We start from the raw sequence: 19,737 nt of genomic DNA, 5'->3' as shown, positions 1-19,737 counted from the left end.
AAATTCACACAATAATAACATAAACTAAACCAAGTTACAGCATTTTTTTTAAATTTTATACTAATTAATTAAAATTTTTAATTATTGTTTTAATGACTTTGTAATTGTAGTATTTTTACTGTAATTACGAACATTAATTAAACTAAATAATATGATTATATAAGTTTGTAAAGGCATTCCAAGTGTAAAATTAACTTATTTTTAATAGTAAGCACACATAGCAAAAAATAAACGTTATCGTTTAATTTTATCTGAAAAAAGTGTAATATAAATTAATTAAAAAAGTCATTAAAACTGCATTACATTTGTTAATGCATTATTTCCTAACATATTAGTATGAAACAAATTTTAGCAAATTAATCTTATGCGAACATTTTGAACATAAAGTAGATACTTTAATTAATCTTTCTTATACTTTACAGCATAAACTTAAAAATGTATTTCTTTATATAAATTAACTAGTGAAATTACTTTTTAATATGGCCTTTATTTCTCTTAAATCGGTTTGAACTTAAAAAATTGTAACCAAATATTTAAGTGCTCATTATATCTAAGGAAATATCTTTTACATAATTAGTTCATATTTTTTGAGCTTTAAGTGCAATTATATAATTTTGACAGTACTATTTATTTTTTTGAAAAGAATATAAAAAAAATGACAAAAAAAGATTGGTAATTTGAAATTTTATTTCAGCTACCAAATATCTCAAATTTTATTTTAACATATATCGTTCCCAATTTTTGTAATAATTTATTAACTTTTGAATAATATATTTTTTAAGAACTTTCTTGATTTCTTTTTTTTATACTGGTGGTATTGCTGAATTACATTATTTTAAACAGTTTATAAAATCTAGAAGTTTCTTGTAAAAAAAAAAAACATTTTTAAATAATTTAAATTTATTAACTCTTACACGAGATGTCTATAGTTAAATAACTATTAAATGACATTAAAAACACGAAAAAAGCTAAATTGTAGTACATCAGTTATTGTAATAATTAAAGAAATTATTTTATTTATTGTCTTGAGTTATAGACGTCGCCGATATATTCATTACGTGTCAAATAATATTATACAAGTTTTACAAAAAAAAAAAAATCATTGTAAAAAAAAAAGTTAATATGGTCATTGATGACTGTTTTTATCGGCGAATCTTAATTATATTTCTTGAATTACTGTTCTAAATATTGGTTGCTAAATGAGGATACTGTCTACGTAATAAAATGTTATCCACAGCTGGCAAGAGGAGAAATTTCTTTGTTTTTATCCCGTTGGCTTGCGTCTCTGCTGCTGTTGGTGACGAGTTGATCCTTGTTTCCTCATCTGACCCCCTAATATTCTGGATGTTCCTGCTGTAATATATTATTAATAATAAATATATGTAAGCCGGATGATCAATTAATGATAAGACACTCATTTAATTGGAAACTATAGAAAATTTCATAAAGGAAATTATTGTTTCATTTAAAAAACTTTATAATAATCTGTTATTAAATATTATAAAGGTTAAAAAAGTTAATTTTCTTTAATGGGAAATCCTATTTTAGTTTAATGATAAGATAGGAAAATAATTTCCAAACAATTTTGTTCTTTTAATTATTTTTTATCCAATAAACCGTTTGTGTTTATTTTAAGATTTTGATTTTAAACACAAATTCATGATTAATTTAGTTTTCAAAATACTAAAGGTAATAATAATCTGTTTCAATGCTACATATTATTATCGGTTTTTAATCTTGTATGTGATAGCATGAAGAAATTATGTATGCTAAATATCAAATTATAAGTAGAATATTTGTCTGATAAAAATCCTTATTTATAGTTTTCTTTTAATTGAACCTTTTTTTTCACTTTATAATATGACAGAAAAAAAACTAAAAACAACTTTGTTCTTTCAATTGTTTTATACGATCTACCGTTTGCGTTTACACGTTATTTAAAGATTTGTATATCAAATAAAAATTCAACTTTAATTTGGTTTTATAATATTAGTGGGAGCAATAATCTGTTACGAGAGTGACAACATATTATTGTTATTTCTAATTTAGACAACTAACGTGAAAATTTTTTTGACAACTATTATAATAAATAATTTATTGCTTATTATAACAGATTATAAACGCCTCGATGGCAACAATAATACCCCTTGGCACTGCCATCGGTATTATAAAACCAAATCTATGATTAATTTTTACTTGTCATCCAAATCTTTAAATAATGTATAAAACGCAAACAAAGTTGCTTGTAATTTTTTCCTGTCATTATAAAGTTAAAAACAAGGATTTCCATCTAAGAAAATTATAATTAAATAAATTTGTCCTTGAAAGGACAAAAAAAAAGATTTAATTAATTATTATTGTAGAGTTTTTTGAGCCTAATATTTTTCTCTTTACAAAAATTTAAAATTCTCAATAGTTTCTAAGTAAATAAGTGTTTTATCAGATATTAATTTCCCTGTATATATACCAATAGTAATAGACAACTATATTTGCTGATCACTATCTCTGTAATTTTTTTATTAAACAATATTTGTTTTCTTAAACTACGTTTTAATTATATTTTATATAATTTAAAAAAAATAAATTTTTTATTTTTTCAAAATTTTAAAATAGACATCTTTTAGCATTTTATTTTACATATCAACTCTATGTATTGAAATATTTGTAACTTTATTAATATTTGTCCTAGTTGACCTATCAATATTTTCATAAGAAAAGAGCTATTTTGAAATTTTAATAAAATTAAAAAATATGTATTTTTTTTTCTTATTAGTGTAAAATTATAACATTAATTATGTGAATTAATAATAACAATATAATAAAAAAAATAATAAATAAAAAAAAAACACTTCATAGTGTAAAATTAATACCTTCTCAGCTTCATATCGAAGCTAACAATAGTACATAATATTAATGTCTAATGTGTGGTAACCATTTTTCGATAATAATTCCATTGTAATTAAGTCCGTATATTTTTATAAATATTAAATTTCAGTGCTCAATTTAAAATTAGTAATTTAAAATTACTTATATTTTAATTATAATGGAATGTATATGATTTATTTATTTAAATATGAATATTTTTAGTTAAAGTCGTCAAACCGAATAATTAAATAATAGACTATTAAAAATTAATTAGAATATATAATATTAATTACAAAGTGTATATTCTAAAAATTTGCATTTGACTTAGAAGGAGTATTATAAAATGTTAGTCAAGTCAATATTTGATAAAATTAATTAAAAGGCTATCAATGTAGGCGGCATCATCTACTTGACGGCAAACACTCACTCATTTTATACGTTTACGAGAAGATGAATAACAATTAGGCTTAATAAAAATCAAAATGGAACAGAGAAACAGATTATTTTAGAGATATGTACTTTACTTTCTCTCTATATTGCTTTGAAAATATATACGGCAAATGTAGGAGTTATTGGTACTGAATTAGTTTAATTATTGTTTTGACGTCTATAAAAAAATATATTTCTAAGGCATCTTATTTAAATCGCCATATATTTATTATAAATTATAAAAGTAAAAGAAAAAAAAAATTTTAATTGACTTAATATTTTGAATTTATGAAAATAAAACTACCTTTTTTATTTCTGTTATAATGTAATAAATTAGTAATTATTTAATAATTAAAAAACAGCTATTATACTGGATAAAATAATAGTAAAGACATAGAAAAAAATTACACACTTTATGTTAAATTTTTAATGTTGAGTAAAACTGTATCACTTTTCAAAATATTTTGCCTGGGCGTAATTAATTTTGAAAAGGATTTATGTTTATGAAAAATAAATTATAAAAATATTAATATTTTTGTATATTTGTACAAATATTTATACTGTTGTATTAAATATACCAGAAAATATCTAAGTTATATTAGAAATTACTCAAATAATTATTAAAGTTAATTTAGTAAATCGTGACTTCACCCAAAAGTGACCAAACTTAAACAACAATTTATTACAAAATAGAGCTTTATTTAAATTATTGTAAACTCAATTTATTATATTTATATGTGTGTACTGGTGTACATTAATTATAACGCATGACCGTGTAGTTACTTTCATATTTTATTCATATAAAAACTTGATGTGAATAAGTTAAAAATAACAAAAGGAACTGTTTAGATAATTTAGTTAAATCTAACAAACATTTAATTATTCACCTTTTAGTTACTCAGCAATAAATAGTTTTTACTAAAAACTATTTGTTACTTATGCATCAAAACGTTTAATTAAAATTTTGTGTTTACGTAATGAAGTCAAGTTTGAAAATAAAATGAGGAAGATATTTCACATTCATAGAATTTTACTTTATTCGAATTTTGTTCATGCCAAAAACGTTTTATGTCAAAAAACAAAGTGTATTTTAAACACGTCAAATTGAAAACAAATAAAACTGGTATAAGTAATTCAAAATGAAAAAAGTGACAAAGTTCACATGTGCTCAATGTATCCTTTAAGTTACTTTTTGTAAAATATTTTAAATTATTGTATTATTTTACACACTAACCAATACCATATTTTTAGAGAAATAATTTTTTCAAGTACCACGAATAGTGTTAATAACAAAAGGTTGAAATGTATTAATGGTATCAATAGAAAATATAGGTATTTGATGGCCATTGCTTAATTAAATTCTAGTATTCAATAAAATCAAATATATGGATGAATAAAAAGAGAATTTAAATTTATAGCCGAAATAAAAAAAATGCAATAGATTCGATCACAATGCGTAGTCAAAATAATATGAATAGGTATTGTTTTCCTGATGAAATTATAAATGTTCACTTAATTTATTATAGGTTAGTGCTTTTTAATTTTAACACTTAGGAATATCACCCGTTTTAACAAAAATATAAAGTATATTGTGCAAATGCTTATAGCAATAATTTTTATCTAACGTATTATTTGTACGCGTTGTTAAATAATAATATAAAAAAATATTTGACATTATAGAAAACATTTTAATCTAAAAAATATTGGTTTAAATATATGGTAAAAATATTATGAAGTATGAATAAAAATCTTAAATTTAAAATAACTATATAATATTAATCTTTATAGTTTTCTTTAATTTGTTATTGTTTCTAAATTTAGACTGCCACATTCATCTTCCCACTCCAGGTGTAAAATTGTGTATAATTTTTAAAATAAAAGTACCCTTAATATATAAGGAATTAACTTAAAAAAAAAATTTTACAAATTATAAATCAAGAAATAAATACTACTTAATATCTGAAATAATCATTAATTTAGAATAAAGTTAATGTTTTAATAAAATTTTATAGAAATCTATAAGAAATCCATACAAGTGGTTAATGATAAATCAATCATTCTGTAATTATCATACTTTGTATCTATTTAGATGGTGTAACTAGAGTCTTTCTGAAAGGGAGGCATAAGATTTATTGACAGTATTTAATCGTTTTATTAGGATTTTTTTAATATAAAAGGTTTATACCAAAAAATTAAAATTAAAAATAAGTTTGCACTATTTTTGTTAATTAATTGTAATAAATTGAAAAAAACTATTTAATTATAAAAAATAAATTTTAATTCCCATATATTTTTAGCGTCAGTATGACTCTAAATGTGACTTCGCATAGTTTTTACTACATTTACTGGAGGTTTATGTAGTGCCTAATTAAATACATATTTTAAAAAGCTATATATATATTCTAGATAATTCTATTAAACTGTAAACGAAAAATATCATAAAATATTGAAATCATATGGTCGGATTGAGATTTAATTATAGATATCTTATTAATAAGGATACATGGGTTTGTGGTAGGATTGGTGTGATAGCTGTTCATATGGTTGCTGTCGGAGATTTTAATGGGACAAACTATATTTCTGTTATAGCTCACTGATTAGGGTACTCGGTATATGATTTAATACATCGATTTCCAATTGAATGAACAAGAAACCCTTTGAACCACATAGTATTTCAGAAATTATATCCCGAATTGTATGTCTAAAACGTTTGGTTCGACCAGTCCTTTTGCTATGTAACATATTGCTATAATAGTATTAACATTATCTTAAAATGATGGCCGGATAACAGAAAAATACTAATAATATTATTAAAAAAAACTATAGCTAACAAATATGAATTATTCTTACAATCACGTACGCACATAGAGTTAAAAAAATATTTCCCTTCTAATTTAAACGTGTACGACCCATGAAAATGCATCATATTATGCTTAAAATAAATAATATATGCATCATATTAACCTCTCTATAAATCGTAGTAAACATATAGCTATGAAAAATATTTGATAATGAAAATGATTTCAACAATAAAACATCGACATTTGTTAAGTCTTTTATATAAATACTATTGTGTTGTTAATCTGTTATTATTGTGATAGAAAAATAAAAAACTGCTATAAAATTGAAAAATAAAGAAAGATATCTCGATGGACCATAAATTGGAGTATTTCAAAATTTAAGGTTTTTTTAAAATCGTTAACTGTTGTATTTTCATTTATTTTGAATATATCTTTATATTCTGTTTTTCAGTAAATCAACTTCTTTATTTTAGTACATTTTTTGCGGTTAATAGCAAAATATTTTCATATATGAACTTAGGTATGAAATATTAGTATTGATCTCGACTCTATTTTTTCTTTTTTTTCCTTGTGAGAAAAATGAGTCGTACAACACAAATATATAGTAGTTTGCCTAAAAATGTAGCGTTTAAATAATGTATTATACTTGGGTAATGTTATTAATTTACAATAAATGTTTAGTATGAGATATTTACTTATTTTTAAAAACTGCACAGTAAAGATAAACAAATTTTATATCTTAATTGTTTATTTATTTTTAATGAATAATTTATTGATGCTATGTAATTTTTTTTTTTTTTATGAAAATATTATAGCTCGACAATTACATTAGAATTAGATAATATATTATTAATTAGCGTTACGAATTACAGGAATAAATAGTGTTAATTAGTATAACAAAAGTAAATTATGTACAATAAATTATAATACAAAATAAAGTAGTTAAATAATACAACCAACGCTCTATATAAAAGAAATGATGGCAGTAATCACGGGAATAGAATAGGAATTTATTACAACAGAGAGAACAAAATTAGAAATTTCATTGGATTCTTAAAACTTTATAAGCAGTCACCTATTAAACGCCAAGGAGGAGCAAATCAATAAATAGCGCGGAAAATCTCCGATGACTTCATCCTCATGTAAATGGCAAATAGGAACTGAGTTCAGGTTTAATTTGTAAGCGAATGCTGGTAAAAGGTTATGACCTCGTTTGAGTCGTGAAAAGCTAGAAATTATATTGCGAGTAAGATCTAGTTGATAAAACCACGGAATTTTGGAAGGGCTAGGTACGATGGATCAATGATATTGGGCAAAACTGTTAGGGAGAGAAGACCACTTGGTGAGCCATGCTTCCATCAGGGTAGATATAAAGTAATACAGAGCATCAGAATAAAGATAACATAGGAATGATGATGCATATTAGAATTAGCGAACTCGTTACTACGGATCCCGATTTGGCTAGGGTCCCAATGGAATTGAACTTCTTTATCAGAAGTTAAAATTTTGTGGAAGAGTGTTTTAATTGAAAGGATAATAGGGGACGTTTAAGAATCAAAAGGGTTAGAATTAATAGACTGGAGACAAGCCTAAAAATCTGAGCAGATGAGAAAAGAGGTATCTAGAGAAACAGAAATATAGAAAAGTGCATTGACAATAGCAATGCATATGGTAGTTAAGGAGGACGATAGGTGATGCAGGTTAGTAGAAAACGAAATATTAGGAGTTGGTATGTAATAAGTACAGACAGTTTTGGATAATAAGGCAGACCCGTCAGTAAAAGTTAGGCAATAGTTGAGAAAGTTTGTAGAAATATAGTAAAATAATAAATTATTAAAACACGGCACAGTGGGGATGTGGCATTGTTGGGTCAAGTATAATGATATTTGACAATGATTAAAATCACTATCATAAAAAAGGCTTCGATGCAAATCTGTAGATAGTGATTAATTTTATAAAATTGGTGGATTATTCCAAAAGCTACATGATCTCCTATTTTCTTATTTATATCCTGATTACAAGTTTTATAATTTATAAGTGTAATATATGATATATAATATGTAAATATATAAAGGGAAATTTTTTTATTTAAAAAAAAAGTATGTCGAACGAAAGAAGGATATAAATATGATTTCTCATATAAAAATTGTATAGATCCATACACTTTTCAATAAGTTATAGCATTATAAAGTTAAAAAATTTAAATATAAAATCGAGAATTTTCACACAAAAATAGCATTCGGTAACTATTTTCACCGTGAAGACAAAATAAAGTCCAAATTTTTTTTTACATTTAGTACATTTCATAAGCTTTAATTTAAGGTATATATAAAAGTATCAGTATTTCCGGAACACTTTAAAAAGTTAAGTTTAAAAATTCGTCATTATTAATCCCCCCTTCTGGGCAAGTTGAGGTTCAAATTTATAAAGAAATACATCAAATGATAGGTAAAGACATTATGCATCTATAAAAAAAAACTATATTGATTTGTTAATTTTTGAAAAGTTATAGCATTTTTAAGTAAAAAAATTTGAAAAAATTTCGAAAATTAGCGATTTTTAAATTTGTAATTTTTTTGCAAATTTTCCCCATTTACGGGGAACGAGGATAATGTCTTTGGCTAAATTCGATTTGTGATCTTTTGACGTAACGTTGAAAGAAATCGGTTCTGTGAGAGCTGAAAAAAGTAGTAACAGACACAAAAAAAAACACATCATAGTAAAATTAATACCTTCACATCGTAGCTAATAATGGCTAAGGAAGGAATTGAAGGTTATAAGGAGAGAAGCCTAGGAAATTAGTTAGAACATGATCAATCAGGATGATGATTAAGGCCTCGTAAATGCAGTCATAAATAGGATACTATGTATTAAGATTAGGTATTATTTATATAAAGTTGGAAAATTTATATATTTTTTAAAAAATGTTTATGAATAATAAAATAAATCGCTAAAAATGATTAAATTTGCCGTACATTTCACAATAATTTTCATAAGGTTCTTATTAAAAAAAATTAAATTTCTATCCCTATAAGACATTAAAAACGAGCTATACAATTCTTCATGATTCATTAATTAATAAATTCTTTTTTCTTGCCATTATCCTAGCTATTTGAGATCAGCCACCCTTATCCTAAATATTCACTTGACATAATCTCCCATATAATCTATACACGTACAAGGTATTCTCATATCACTCTCAACAGCACCCAGCCATCTCTTTTTCATTCTTTCTCTAACTCTACTTCCTTCAACATTTATTTCTATAACCATTCTTAAAATTTACAATTTCTCTATCCTCACAAAACGATTGGTTAAATCATGGCTTAGATGGTGAATCTAACCTATTTTCGCTTAACTTATCTATGCTTGACACTACTTCTATACTTCCTCTTACATATTCATTCCTTATCCTATCTTCTCTCATTACCACTCATTTATCTATCCAACTATATCTATCTTTGCTACACTCATTCATAGTTCTATTTACTTGCCAACAGCCCAACACTCTGAACCATACAACAGGTATAGGTTTCAGCTTCACTGGCTTACATCCTCAACAACTTAATATTTGTGAACGGTAGGAGTAGAAAATAAAATCTTATCTTAAACTTTCACTTGACACGAACGATCATCTACGCACACAACAGTCGTCCTCATATCGCATTCGATATCAAAAACATCCCTCCATTTTTTTTTTTTTTTGTTTTTCCTCTATTTCTTTTTCCTTTATCATTCATTTCTATAACTATTCTTACAGCTTCCGATTCTCTCTTCTCACAACATGGCTAACCTTCTAAGTCTATTTTCTCTTATTTTATCCACGATTGACGTATATTCTCTCTTAATAAAAATTATTTTTTAAATTATTATATTTTACAATGGACTGTTGTGTATAACGTGAAACATGGTGTATAAGTAATGAAAGTCTTTCATGTGTTGGTCAAAATAAAATAGTTATATTATTAAAAACTTTACGCAATAAAACACCCGCCCCGTGATATATTTTTGTTCAGAAATAATATGTATAAAAATTCTTGTACAAGCGTTTGTATCAATCCTATTTTCTTTCCTTTTGTTCTTGTACCATGATTTGAACTGTTTTTTCTTACTCTCTAAGAATATTTAAACGTCCTCATCTGACAACTAGGTTTCCTTGTTTCCTGGCATTCTACTGCTACTCTCACCAACAATCTCCTTTGTAGTATTTATTACACAACTATCAAATCTATTCCACGCATCATTTATGTACCTCTCGTCAGTTGACACCTTCCTCTCTTTTTTCTTCTTATAATTTTTGCACAGGAACCTCGATTCTCCACCTATGTTCTTTCTGTTTTTGTATACTCTCTTCCCACTACACCACAACTCCATTACCATCAATCTATGTTATATAGTTACACTTTCAACTGGGATAATGTTATAATCTTTTACTAGTTTTACACTCCCTCTCTTCCATATAAAATAATCAATCTATGATTTATTACTTCGACTCTTATAAGTTATATAATGTTCTTCCCTCTTTTTAAAAGAGTATTAACCACATCAAGATCATACAATATTGCAAAATTCAGGATTCTTTTTCCAGCCTTATTATTCTCACTAAAATCATATCATCCATGTACTCTTTCGTATATTTTCCTCTCTTTACGGACATGTCCATTTATATCTCCACCAATCACCGCATCCTCATTATCAGATATTTAATGCATCACTTCATCTATCTCTTTTCAAAACACTGTCTATTTCATCACATTTCACATAGGCACTTACTACATTCCACACTTCTTCCTCGAAAATTAATTTTACGATTATAATTTTATCAATTTTCCTATCTACTTCTACTACTTTACTTTTTATCCCCTCGTTCATTATTGTCCCTTTGTAATTCTTTGTATTGGTTTATTCTTTTATAATCTTCACCTATTTCCTTAGTTCTCTGCACACAACAAATATTAACTTTTCTCTCCTTCAATACTTCTACTAATTTTTTATATCTACCAGTTAATATCACAACATTCCTTACCTATTATTATTTTTTATCTATCTTTCACCCTTATACACGAGTTCAGCCAAGACTTGAATGATGATTTTCCTAAACTGTTGACACTATAAGCATTTAGTAGGCCTGTACACATGACTGGTGAAACAGCTACTGTAGAAGTTGTACGACTGGTATAAAAGACTTTATACTTTAGTCCTCCTCATCCTCTAACTACTTTATTTCCTCTCACATGTTGTCCCTGCGTACAGTCGAGATGGGACGATTTACCTAAGCTCTATTCAGGACTTCACATACTTTTTGACAAAATTTTACACCGGCTGTTGACTTGCTGCAATCTCTGCCAGTCGTAAGAAACAACTGGCAAAGGTTGCGTGGAAGTATTCTTATCCCCTATCTACAGGGATACCTGTCAGTTAGTTGAAGTAGCATGTTTGAATATTTAAATAGGATTACATACGTCTTAGAACTTAAAAAATCTGTGTATCTACATGATACATAGATTTTCAGAACGTAATTAAAAAATATAGGTATTTTATTATAATAAAAGAAATTGGTGTCTATTTGTTATCAAAACAAACACAAGAGATGAAAAAAATATATCAATTTTTATAAAATAGTAAACTTAAAAAAATGTAGTTTTAATTTTCTGTAATAGACGCATAACAAAGAAAATATTTTGTTAAGTGTGTGATAGTTTGATAGGAGTACTTTGATAAAAGACATTATTTTGAAGAAATCTATAAGTTTAAAAATATTTGGAGCGACTTCAAAATATTAGACATAATATTTTTATAACACCAAAAATTCCACAAAGTAGATTTATTATCTTACTCTGTTATTTCGTCGTTTCTGCTACAATCAAAAGAACCTCGACCGTTTCGCACATAAAACGATGGAGTATTTCTATACCAGCCCAACTTGGCCAAAGCTGCCAAGTGTCTTTTGTTGTATATACTGTTAGGGTGAAACGATGTAGTAAATCGCCTGGGCATCCAACCGCTACGTGCCAGCGCCCCTGTCAATCATTTAGTTATCACGAAACATAACCATTTAACATTCACAAACACTTACACTCACAAACAATGATCACCAAATATATCATTAAACTATAACACTACTTACTAATTTTTTATGAAAATAAAATTAACTACAAATTACTAAAGACGTTAAGATGCACAACATACTAAATGTATTGTTCTATTATCTACAGTAAAAGTCAATGTTTTTCTAAGCCATAAAATATAAATACATTTAATGGTATAATTGAATATAATCACCAAAATACAAATCTAAGAGTTAGTAATGAATATTTTATAAAAAATTGTTTTATGTGTTTATTAGCCAAATTAGGTTTTCATAATTAATTTAAATTTAATATAATTGAATTTATTTTGGTAAGTGAAATGCAGAATCATTACAAATATCCATTAGACTAAAACGTAATGTAACTTTAAAATGTATATTGTCTTTAAGTAAGTACTGTACTTAAAATTTAAAACTTAAAATATATAATCTGACGCATTTTAAAATTAGACTTCAAATATGTTAACTTTTGATATAATTAATTGTTTGTTGAACCAAAAGATTTTACTTACTTATTTTCTCTAAATAACTATGATTACAAACCAACTTATTAATTAACTATGATATATTTTTTCATATTTAGAACTTAAACTTTAAGTTAACTATATTAACTTAAAGTTTTAAAAGAAGATAATCAATTGTCTAAAGAATGTATAGTATTTAATGTATAGTAATGTATACTTAATTTTACATTAAAAAAAATATTCACACCCTATTTAATTACAGAAAATAATTAGAAATTCATTCTCTAGAATATCTTTTATATTTATAAAATATTATTTCTTAGTATCTTTTTTTAAACAAATATATATATATATATATATACATATATTTGTCATAATTATCACACAAATAATTTTTCTACATTATCTACATAAAAAAACATAACACTAAGTATTTTTCTTTAAACTACTAACGTCAATTACCAGTTACTAAGGTTTTTTTTACATCGAAAAAGCTAAAAAAAATGTTAATTACCTAAATACCGCTTTTGCATATTTTGTTCTCGCATCAAGAAGTCATCGATTAGTGTCTGTAACGTTTTGCTACCCTGCATGACAGGCACAAATTCCTCAGCACTTTGAAACGATTCACTGTTGCTCCTTTTAGGTTTTTGCATATTTTGTATCCATTGATCACCTCTTGGAGAAGCCGTAGTTGGTTGAAAAACAAAAGGAAGTTTACCTTGTCTGAGCAACGATGAAATATATCGTTTGTTTACAGTCGATTGATCGTCAAACCAAGAGGGCATGTTATTCGTACGAGCTAACGAAGCAAGAAAACGTTTGCTAATATAATCCGATGAATCAGAATCAATCGGCTTAATGTCATCTTCTTCTCTCATTTCCGGCTGAAAATAACCCGTTTCAATCAAATATCGAATATGATCAAGTGAAACAACACCTTGATTGTCAAAAACTTCATCTGCCATATTGGTCAGGAACAACTCAACCTTTTCCGGGTCATAAGTTGTACCAAATTTTTCCAAATACTCGTCTAAAATAGTTCTAAGATCTGACTTAAATTCGTCACGAATTTCAGGTTCTTCTATTGACTGTCTCTTTTGAATAAAACCAAACTGGCCTTTTATTCCCTTCAAAAATAAAATTATTAAAATTAACATTATTTTATTTAAACTAAGTTAATCAATGTAAAGAAGTTACCATTTATTTAAATAATTTAAAATTAATTTTTAAATTTCCTTACACAACTGATGGAAAATAATATTTTTTATATTTTAGTTGGCTAGTCGTCATTATGAAAACATACCTTTACATTTTGATCTTGTTGGGTAATATAAACATCTCTATTCTCTTCCTTTATTCTTTTTTCTTCTCCGTTTTGATTCGGTAACTGTCCGTTTTTAGCGAGTGCAGCCAAATTCCTTTTATTTACATCGAATGGGAATTCATAAGAAATCTAATAGAACACGTATTAGCTAATTTAATGATAAATTTTTCTTAATATAATTTTCGATTTATAAAATATGAATTATTTTTAAACTAACATTAATGTATTAAATTACGTTCTTTTACTTTTATTTGTTTACAGTTTTTTCAAGATAAATATAATTAAAATAGGTCTAATAATTTGATTCTAAAACACATTTGCTAACAATTTTGACTAAGCTTTACAATAAAAATTTGAAATTTAAACATTTATGAGATTTCTAAAATTTGATATTTTATTGTAAAATTTCTTTATTTTCATTTTTTTCTTTTTAAAAGTTTTCATTACATATGTATTTTTGTAGCTTTACAGTTACATTTTAAAATTTAAATTAATATCCCAATCTTCATGATATAGAAGAAAAAATATGTCAAATAAAACTAATACTAATAAAATGTACAACAAATAATGAAAACACTTTAGAAAAAGAAACTATTGTAATATTTTAATGTGTAGTAGTAGTCATACATAAGACATCAGGATTAGAATAATAAAAAAATAAAGTTGAAATATACAAAATAATTAATGTAATATAATATTTAATATCTTATGTGTTACTGCTAATAAAATAGTGTATGAATCTACATTTTTATAAATTCCATGTATTGTAATTTTTAGTATGGCGACATTTAACTAAAAAATTTGACTATTTATCATGTAGACTCTTACCATGACAGGTTAAAAAGCTAGTAACGTTAAAAATAGCTAAAACCCTTTTTTAATATATCAGTTACACTAGGTTGTTTGATGGCAACATATTTAATTGAATATTAGTAAATTCGTGTCTATATTACAATTCCTGAGTGTTGTATATAGCTTTTTACAGGAGTTATACAAACGAATTCTGAAAAAAGAAATTTATAACAAGCCCCTAACAAAATAAAAATAATACCATAAATTTATCAGGAAATTAAAAAATAATAATTTATTAATCGAAAAATATTTAGTGAGATTCGTTTCTTATTACGAAATTTTTAAATTATTTGCGTGTGACACATTATTAGAAGACAGAAGACTTTAAATCTGCCATTTTAAACAATTTATCAATGACACATCTTAACAACTAGTTGTAAAAGTACCATTTAAGTTTTAAATATAATCTAAATTACATAAAAGTGAATAATGCGTTTTATGTGTAATTAACTTTATTTTTAAAACTCCATAGAATATTTGTTCAATTAAGTATTTAACTTATCAAAATATTGATAGTTAAAAATTTGTTATTAATTATTCAAAATGTGGATTATGAAATTTTGTTTATAAAATGTTATTATTAAATTAATATAATATAAATAAAGCAAAAAAATTTGAGAAGTTTTATATTTGGCGTATATATTTATTCTTATCATTAATATTGTTTGTCTGTCAATATCCAACTTTCAAAACTTTTTAATGAATTAAAAAATATTTGACAATCTTGACGTGTTTGTGATTTTATATACATGATCACAAAATCTTGAAAAAATTGAAAAACTTCTATTATTGTCAACATAATCTTTATTAGTTTCCGATTAGATTATTTGATTCAGTAACTTAAAATCAATTTTTCAATGAATAAAATCAGTTTATAATTTTTAAATTGAATTTTGTCCCGTAAGATATTATCATACAGTGTCTTTCTAAATAACATTACCAACGTAAGAAATGTATTAAAAAAAATAAAGTCAACATTTTCTTTGAAGATAATGTGCTAATTAAATAATATATCATTTTTAATTAAAACGTCACTTTTGTTTAAATAATTTTTTTTAATGCATGGTTATATTGTGATATTTGAAAATTAATTGGTTTTATAATCATGTTATTATAGTTTTATAGATAAAATTAGTTTAATGTATTTTTTAAAAACCTAATTAAAATATTGTTTTATTATCATACAATGTTAAAATTATGTATAAATAAGACTGTATTTAATGCTTTTGTAAAGTCTTTTTTCTACATTGTATAAGAAAATGGGTCTTTCAAAATTTACTTAATTTTATGTGTAATTTAAATGTTAAAATCTTTTTTTGCAAATTTTTGCATATTTATGGGTTAAATCATATAAATGCATATTTATATAATTTTTGAGTATTTTGCATTTTTTTATTTGGATTTTTATTATTAGGAAGAAATGACATGAAATTATTATATGTAATTTCCCAAATAAAATGTTAATTATAAAAACTCTAATGTAATTTAGAATATTCTAAATTGGTCAAATGATCTCCATAGTTAAGAAATGTATGTTTATTATTATATGCAAATATTTTTAGGATAAGGAAAAATATAGCCCTTTCAAAATTGTTTTCTAAATGTGTATATGAATATATGATATTAGAAATACCTATTGCTTTTAGTTTAGTGTGATCCTTTTATTGTAATATAACGTGTGAATTTAATATAGAAAAGTAAAAAAAAAACATTTTAGTGTATAACATCAACATTTTATTAATTTTTATATTGTATTTTAATGCGCATTGGTATGCTTATTTTATATTTTTTAGTGTATTAAATTCACAGTCCTAATTATATAGAAATTTTAATTAACACATTTAATATTGTATTGGATAATGTTTCAAGTTAGTTTTTTAATTACAACTACTCTATTAAACTTCGAAAGTATTTAAAGTATCTCCAAAATTGGTAATACATTTTATGTAGGTAAATAATTAGGACTTGTGAAAATATTTGAACCTTTTTGTTTAGTCACATAAGATAGAATAATACATTCTCTTGGAATGTTGTATTGTATTCAAAAAACTAACAAATAAAATAATTCTTAAATTCATTGAATACCTATCTATGAAATTATATTAATAGTTTAAATTTTTAAATATATAATATATATTTATTAATATATTATACTATTAAATTTTTTTATTTTCCGTGCGTCACCGTCCCGCAATATAAATGGTTAAGAAACCTCCTTCTTTGAGGGAAACTGCTATGGCCATTGTTAGGTAATAAAAGGATATATATATATATATATAAAAAAATTCCTATATTTTTAAATTTTTATTGCAGATTGACGCTAAATTATGAAACTAAATTGTTAATTTTACTTTCTATGACATATTAATTACTGTTTGTTTCCAATTATTAATATTCTGACTGAATTCAAAATGTCTTCATTATATTACTCAATTCCGATATTGTTTATGACTAAACTAATTTTTATATTATAATATTCTTATATTTTATATTATTAAATAATTCAATATATTAATATTTAGTTATATTTTAACTGTAAATCTTGATTACTTCTGAATAGATAACAACGTTTTAGATAGTAAATAGTACAAGTTGTTATTGGACAGTTATGTAGTGTAACATCAAATTACATATTTTACATTTTTTATTATTTCTTTTTAAAGTGCGCAAAAAACAATTTGTTGTAAATAATTACAATTATACGCAATTGATTGATTAATTTCCATTTAAAATTACATTTGCGATTTATCAATATTACTTACGTTAAATGTATTAACAAAATAATAATTATCAATATTTATTATGTTCATAATTTTTTTTCGTGAAATACATGGATATTATAAAATATTTTTAACTGAAATATTGTTCAAATTGAATAAAAATTATTAATTTATTCAAAAAATTTAACTCAATAAATCTTATGATGTAGATTTTGAAATAATAAATGCAATAAAAATCAATAAAATTTAGTTGAAAAGCATCTAATTTATAGTAATTTGTAAAGCAAAAACTGCTTATGCTTTTAAATGATTGCAGTACCTTTGAGCCAAATTGCTAATTATATTATTAATTACTATAGAAGGCATTTTGCAATTTATACAAATAGAGAACATAATTGAAAATCCTATATATATAAAGAGAAATATTTAAAAAAAAAAACCTAAAAATAATTAATGTTGTTTTTATGGTTATTTGTTTGACTCTAGATGTTTTATAATGTTGTACTATTCTTCAATTATATACAAAAATCATGTATTTGTATAATTTTTTTTAAATATTCTAAAATTCATAAAATTAAAATGAAAAATTTATCTAAAAATAATTAAATTGATTTAATTCTATTTAATTTCACAAGTGCTAGATTTACACATTTGGAGTTGTTTTAAACTCTAGAAATTGAAAATATTGTCAAAATATTAGTGTTTAAAACAAGTAACTAAAGATTAAAATAAAACTTAAGACACATTATTTGGACATAAATGAATCAAAATTGTTTGAAATAAATTTGAATATTAAAATGTTAAAATTAAATGTTTGAATCAAGAGCAATTTTTATGATGAGATAAAAATATCTCATGTATAATTTATGTTTGTAATGCTACTATATTATCTTCATCAATCGTTATATGTAAATTAAGCAATGTTAGAATATAATTAATCGTGTTTTTTATCTTTCAATGGCCAAAGAAATTAATTTTGGATACTCCATTAAATTTGCTTTAAAAATTATGCAAAAAATTTAGTTTGATAATGTTATGATATTGAGTATACTGTTATATTTTTTTTATATTAATCTTTTTTTCATTTACTATTTTATTATTATTTTAATTAATAAGAATATCGTTGGATCATCTTACATATACATTTGAAATTTTTTGTCCATAGATTTTGTTTTGTGGATAATTTGTCCTTTTGAATTTAAACATTTTTTAGCTATGCGTATGTTAATGACTAGTTTAGGTTTGATTTCTAAAATATCCTAGGCTTCTAGGCTATTCTAAAACTTGATATACTTGACATAGAAGTTAAGTTGGTTCGATTTTATTAAAAATAATCGTTTGTGTGTATGCTTTTTATTTTAACCAATAAAATAAATACATATTAAATTACGATAATATATACCAAAAAGTTATTTTAAAATTGGACCTTTAAAAAAAAAAATTGTTTCATAATTTTTATTTTGAGTGTATTTTTGATATAGATCTTTTTTTTAGTTTTATGTTATGATCATTTAAAAGTAGTCAGTTGACATAAGTTTAGTGGAAGCTGATATTTCACACGCATAGAAAAAATAAAGCATGACAAATTTTAACACTATAATAGTTTATAATTCTTTTTTTATGAATTGAATTGTTTATATAGTTTCTTTGTATAAATAGATAAATAATTACTTACCTTTATTGTACAAGCCAAGGTAACTATTAATATAATGCTTTTCATCGTTGATCGTTTTGCTGAAGCTTTGCTCGTGTGCGCCCGGTGATTTACCACGTATACTTTGTGGCGTCTCTACTGAAAACCGACTCATTTATCTGTTGAGGGGTTGTAGAGACGCAAGCGCTATCAGTATAGGCCATTTGTGGATTCAGTTTAAATCTTATTCTAGTTACAAACATTTAACGTATTATAGGTTTATCTCTAATATAATAACGTGCATGAAATAAAGTCCATATGTCAATAAATAATAAATAATTGGAATTATATCCCTAAACTTAGGTAAATCAATTCCTAAAAACTGATTCCATATATTTTCAAATTATATTATTCCATTGGGTATATATTAAATTAGTTATCGAATAGCAGCGTGCGTTCGGAATTTCTTTCGGCTTCTATACATTTATATAATTTGAATTTAATTTTTAGTATCTACATTCTATTCACTAATCCTCCTATCAAAAAAAAAAAAAAAAA

General features: G+C 24.3%; 1 protein-coding gene across 3 annotated transcripts; it reads right to left on the bottom strand.

Annotated features, from left to right (window-relative positions):
• Positions 1 to 893: 893 nt before the first annotated feature.
• Positions 894 to 19,358, bottom strand: LOC126893975 (uncharacterized). Of its 3 annotated transcripts, XM_050664565.1 has the most exons (5): positions 19,222 to 19,358; positions 13,954 to 14,103; positions 13,162 to 13,777; positions 11,932 to 12,115; positions 902 to 1,353 (listed from the first exon to the last, which is right to left on the bottom strand). In XM_050664565.1, the coding sequence occupies exons 1-5, from the start codon at positions 19,264 to 19,266 to the stop codon at positions 1,182 to 1,184; spliced, it is 1,167 nt and encodes a 388-aa protein (XP_050520522.1). In that variant the 5' UTR covers positions 19,267 to 19,358; the 3' UTR covers positions 902 to 1,181. The 3 variants fall into 3 exon arrangements, with proteins under 3 accessions (XP_050520523.1, XP_050520522.1, XP_050520525.1); XM_050664566.1 differs by lacking the exon at positions 13,954 to 14,103 and having other exon boundaries at positions 894 to 1,353; positions 19,222 to 19,355; XM_050664568.1 differs by lacking the exon at positions 11,932 to 12,115 and having other exon boundaries at positions 905 to 1,353.
• Positions 19,359 to 19,737: the final 379 nt, after the last annotated feature.

The sequence above is a fragment of the Daktulosphaira vitifoliae genome, unplaced genomic scaffold, assembly GCF_025091365.1.
Source record: "Daktulosphaira vitifoliae isolate Bord-2020 unplaced genomic scaffold, ASM2509136v1 Scaffold_1, whole genome shotgun sequence".
In the NCBI taxonomy this organism is placed as follows: domain Eukaryota; kingdom Metazoa; phylum Arthropoda; class Insecta; order Hemiptera; family Phylloxeridae; genus Daktulosphaira; species Daktulosphaira vitifoliae.
This window is presented reverse-complemented; position numbering and strand designations above follow the sequence as displayed.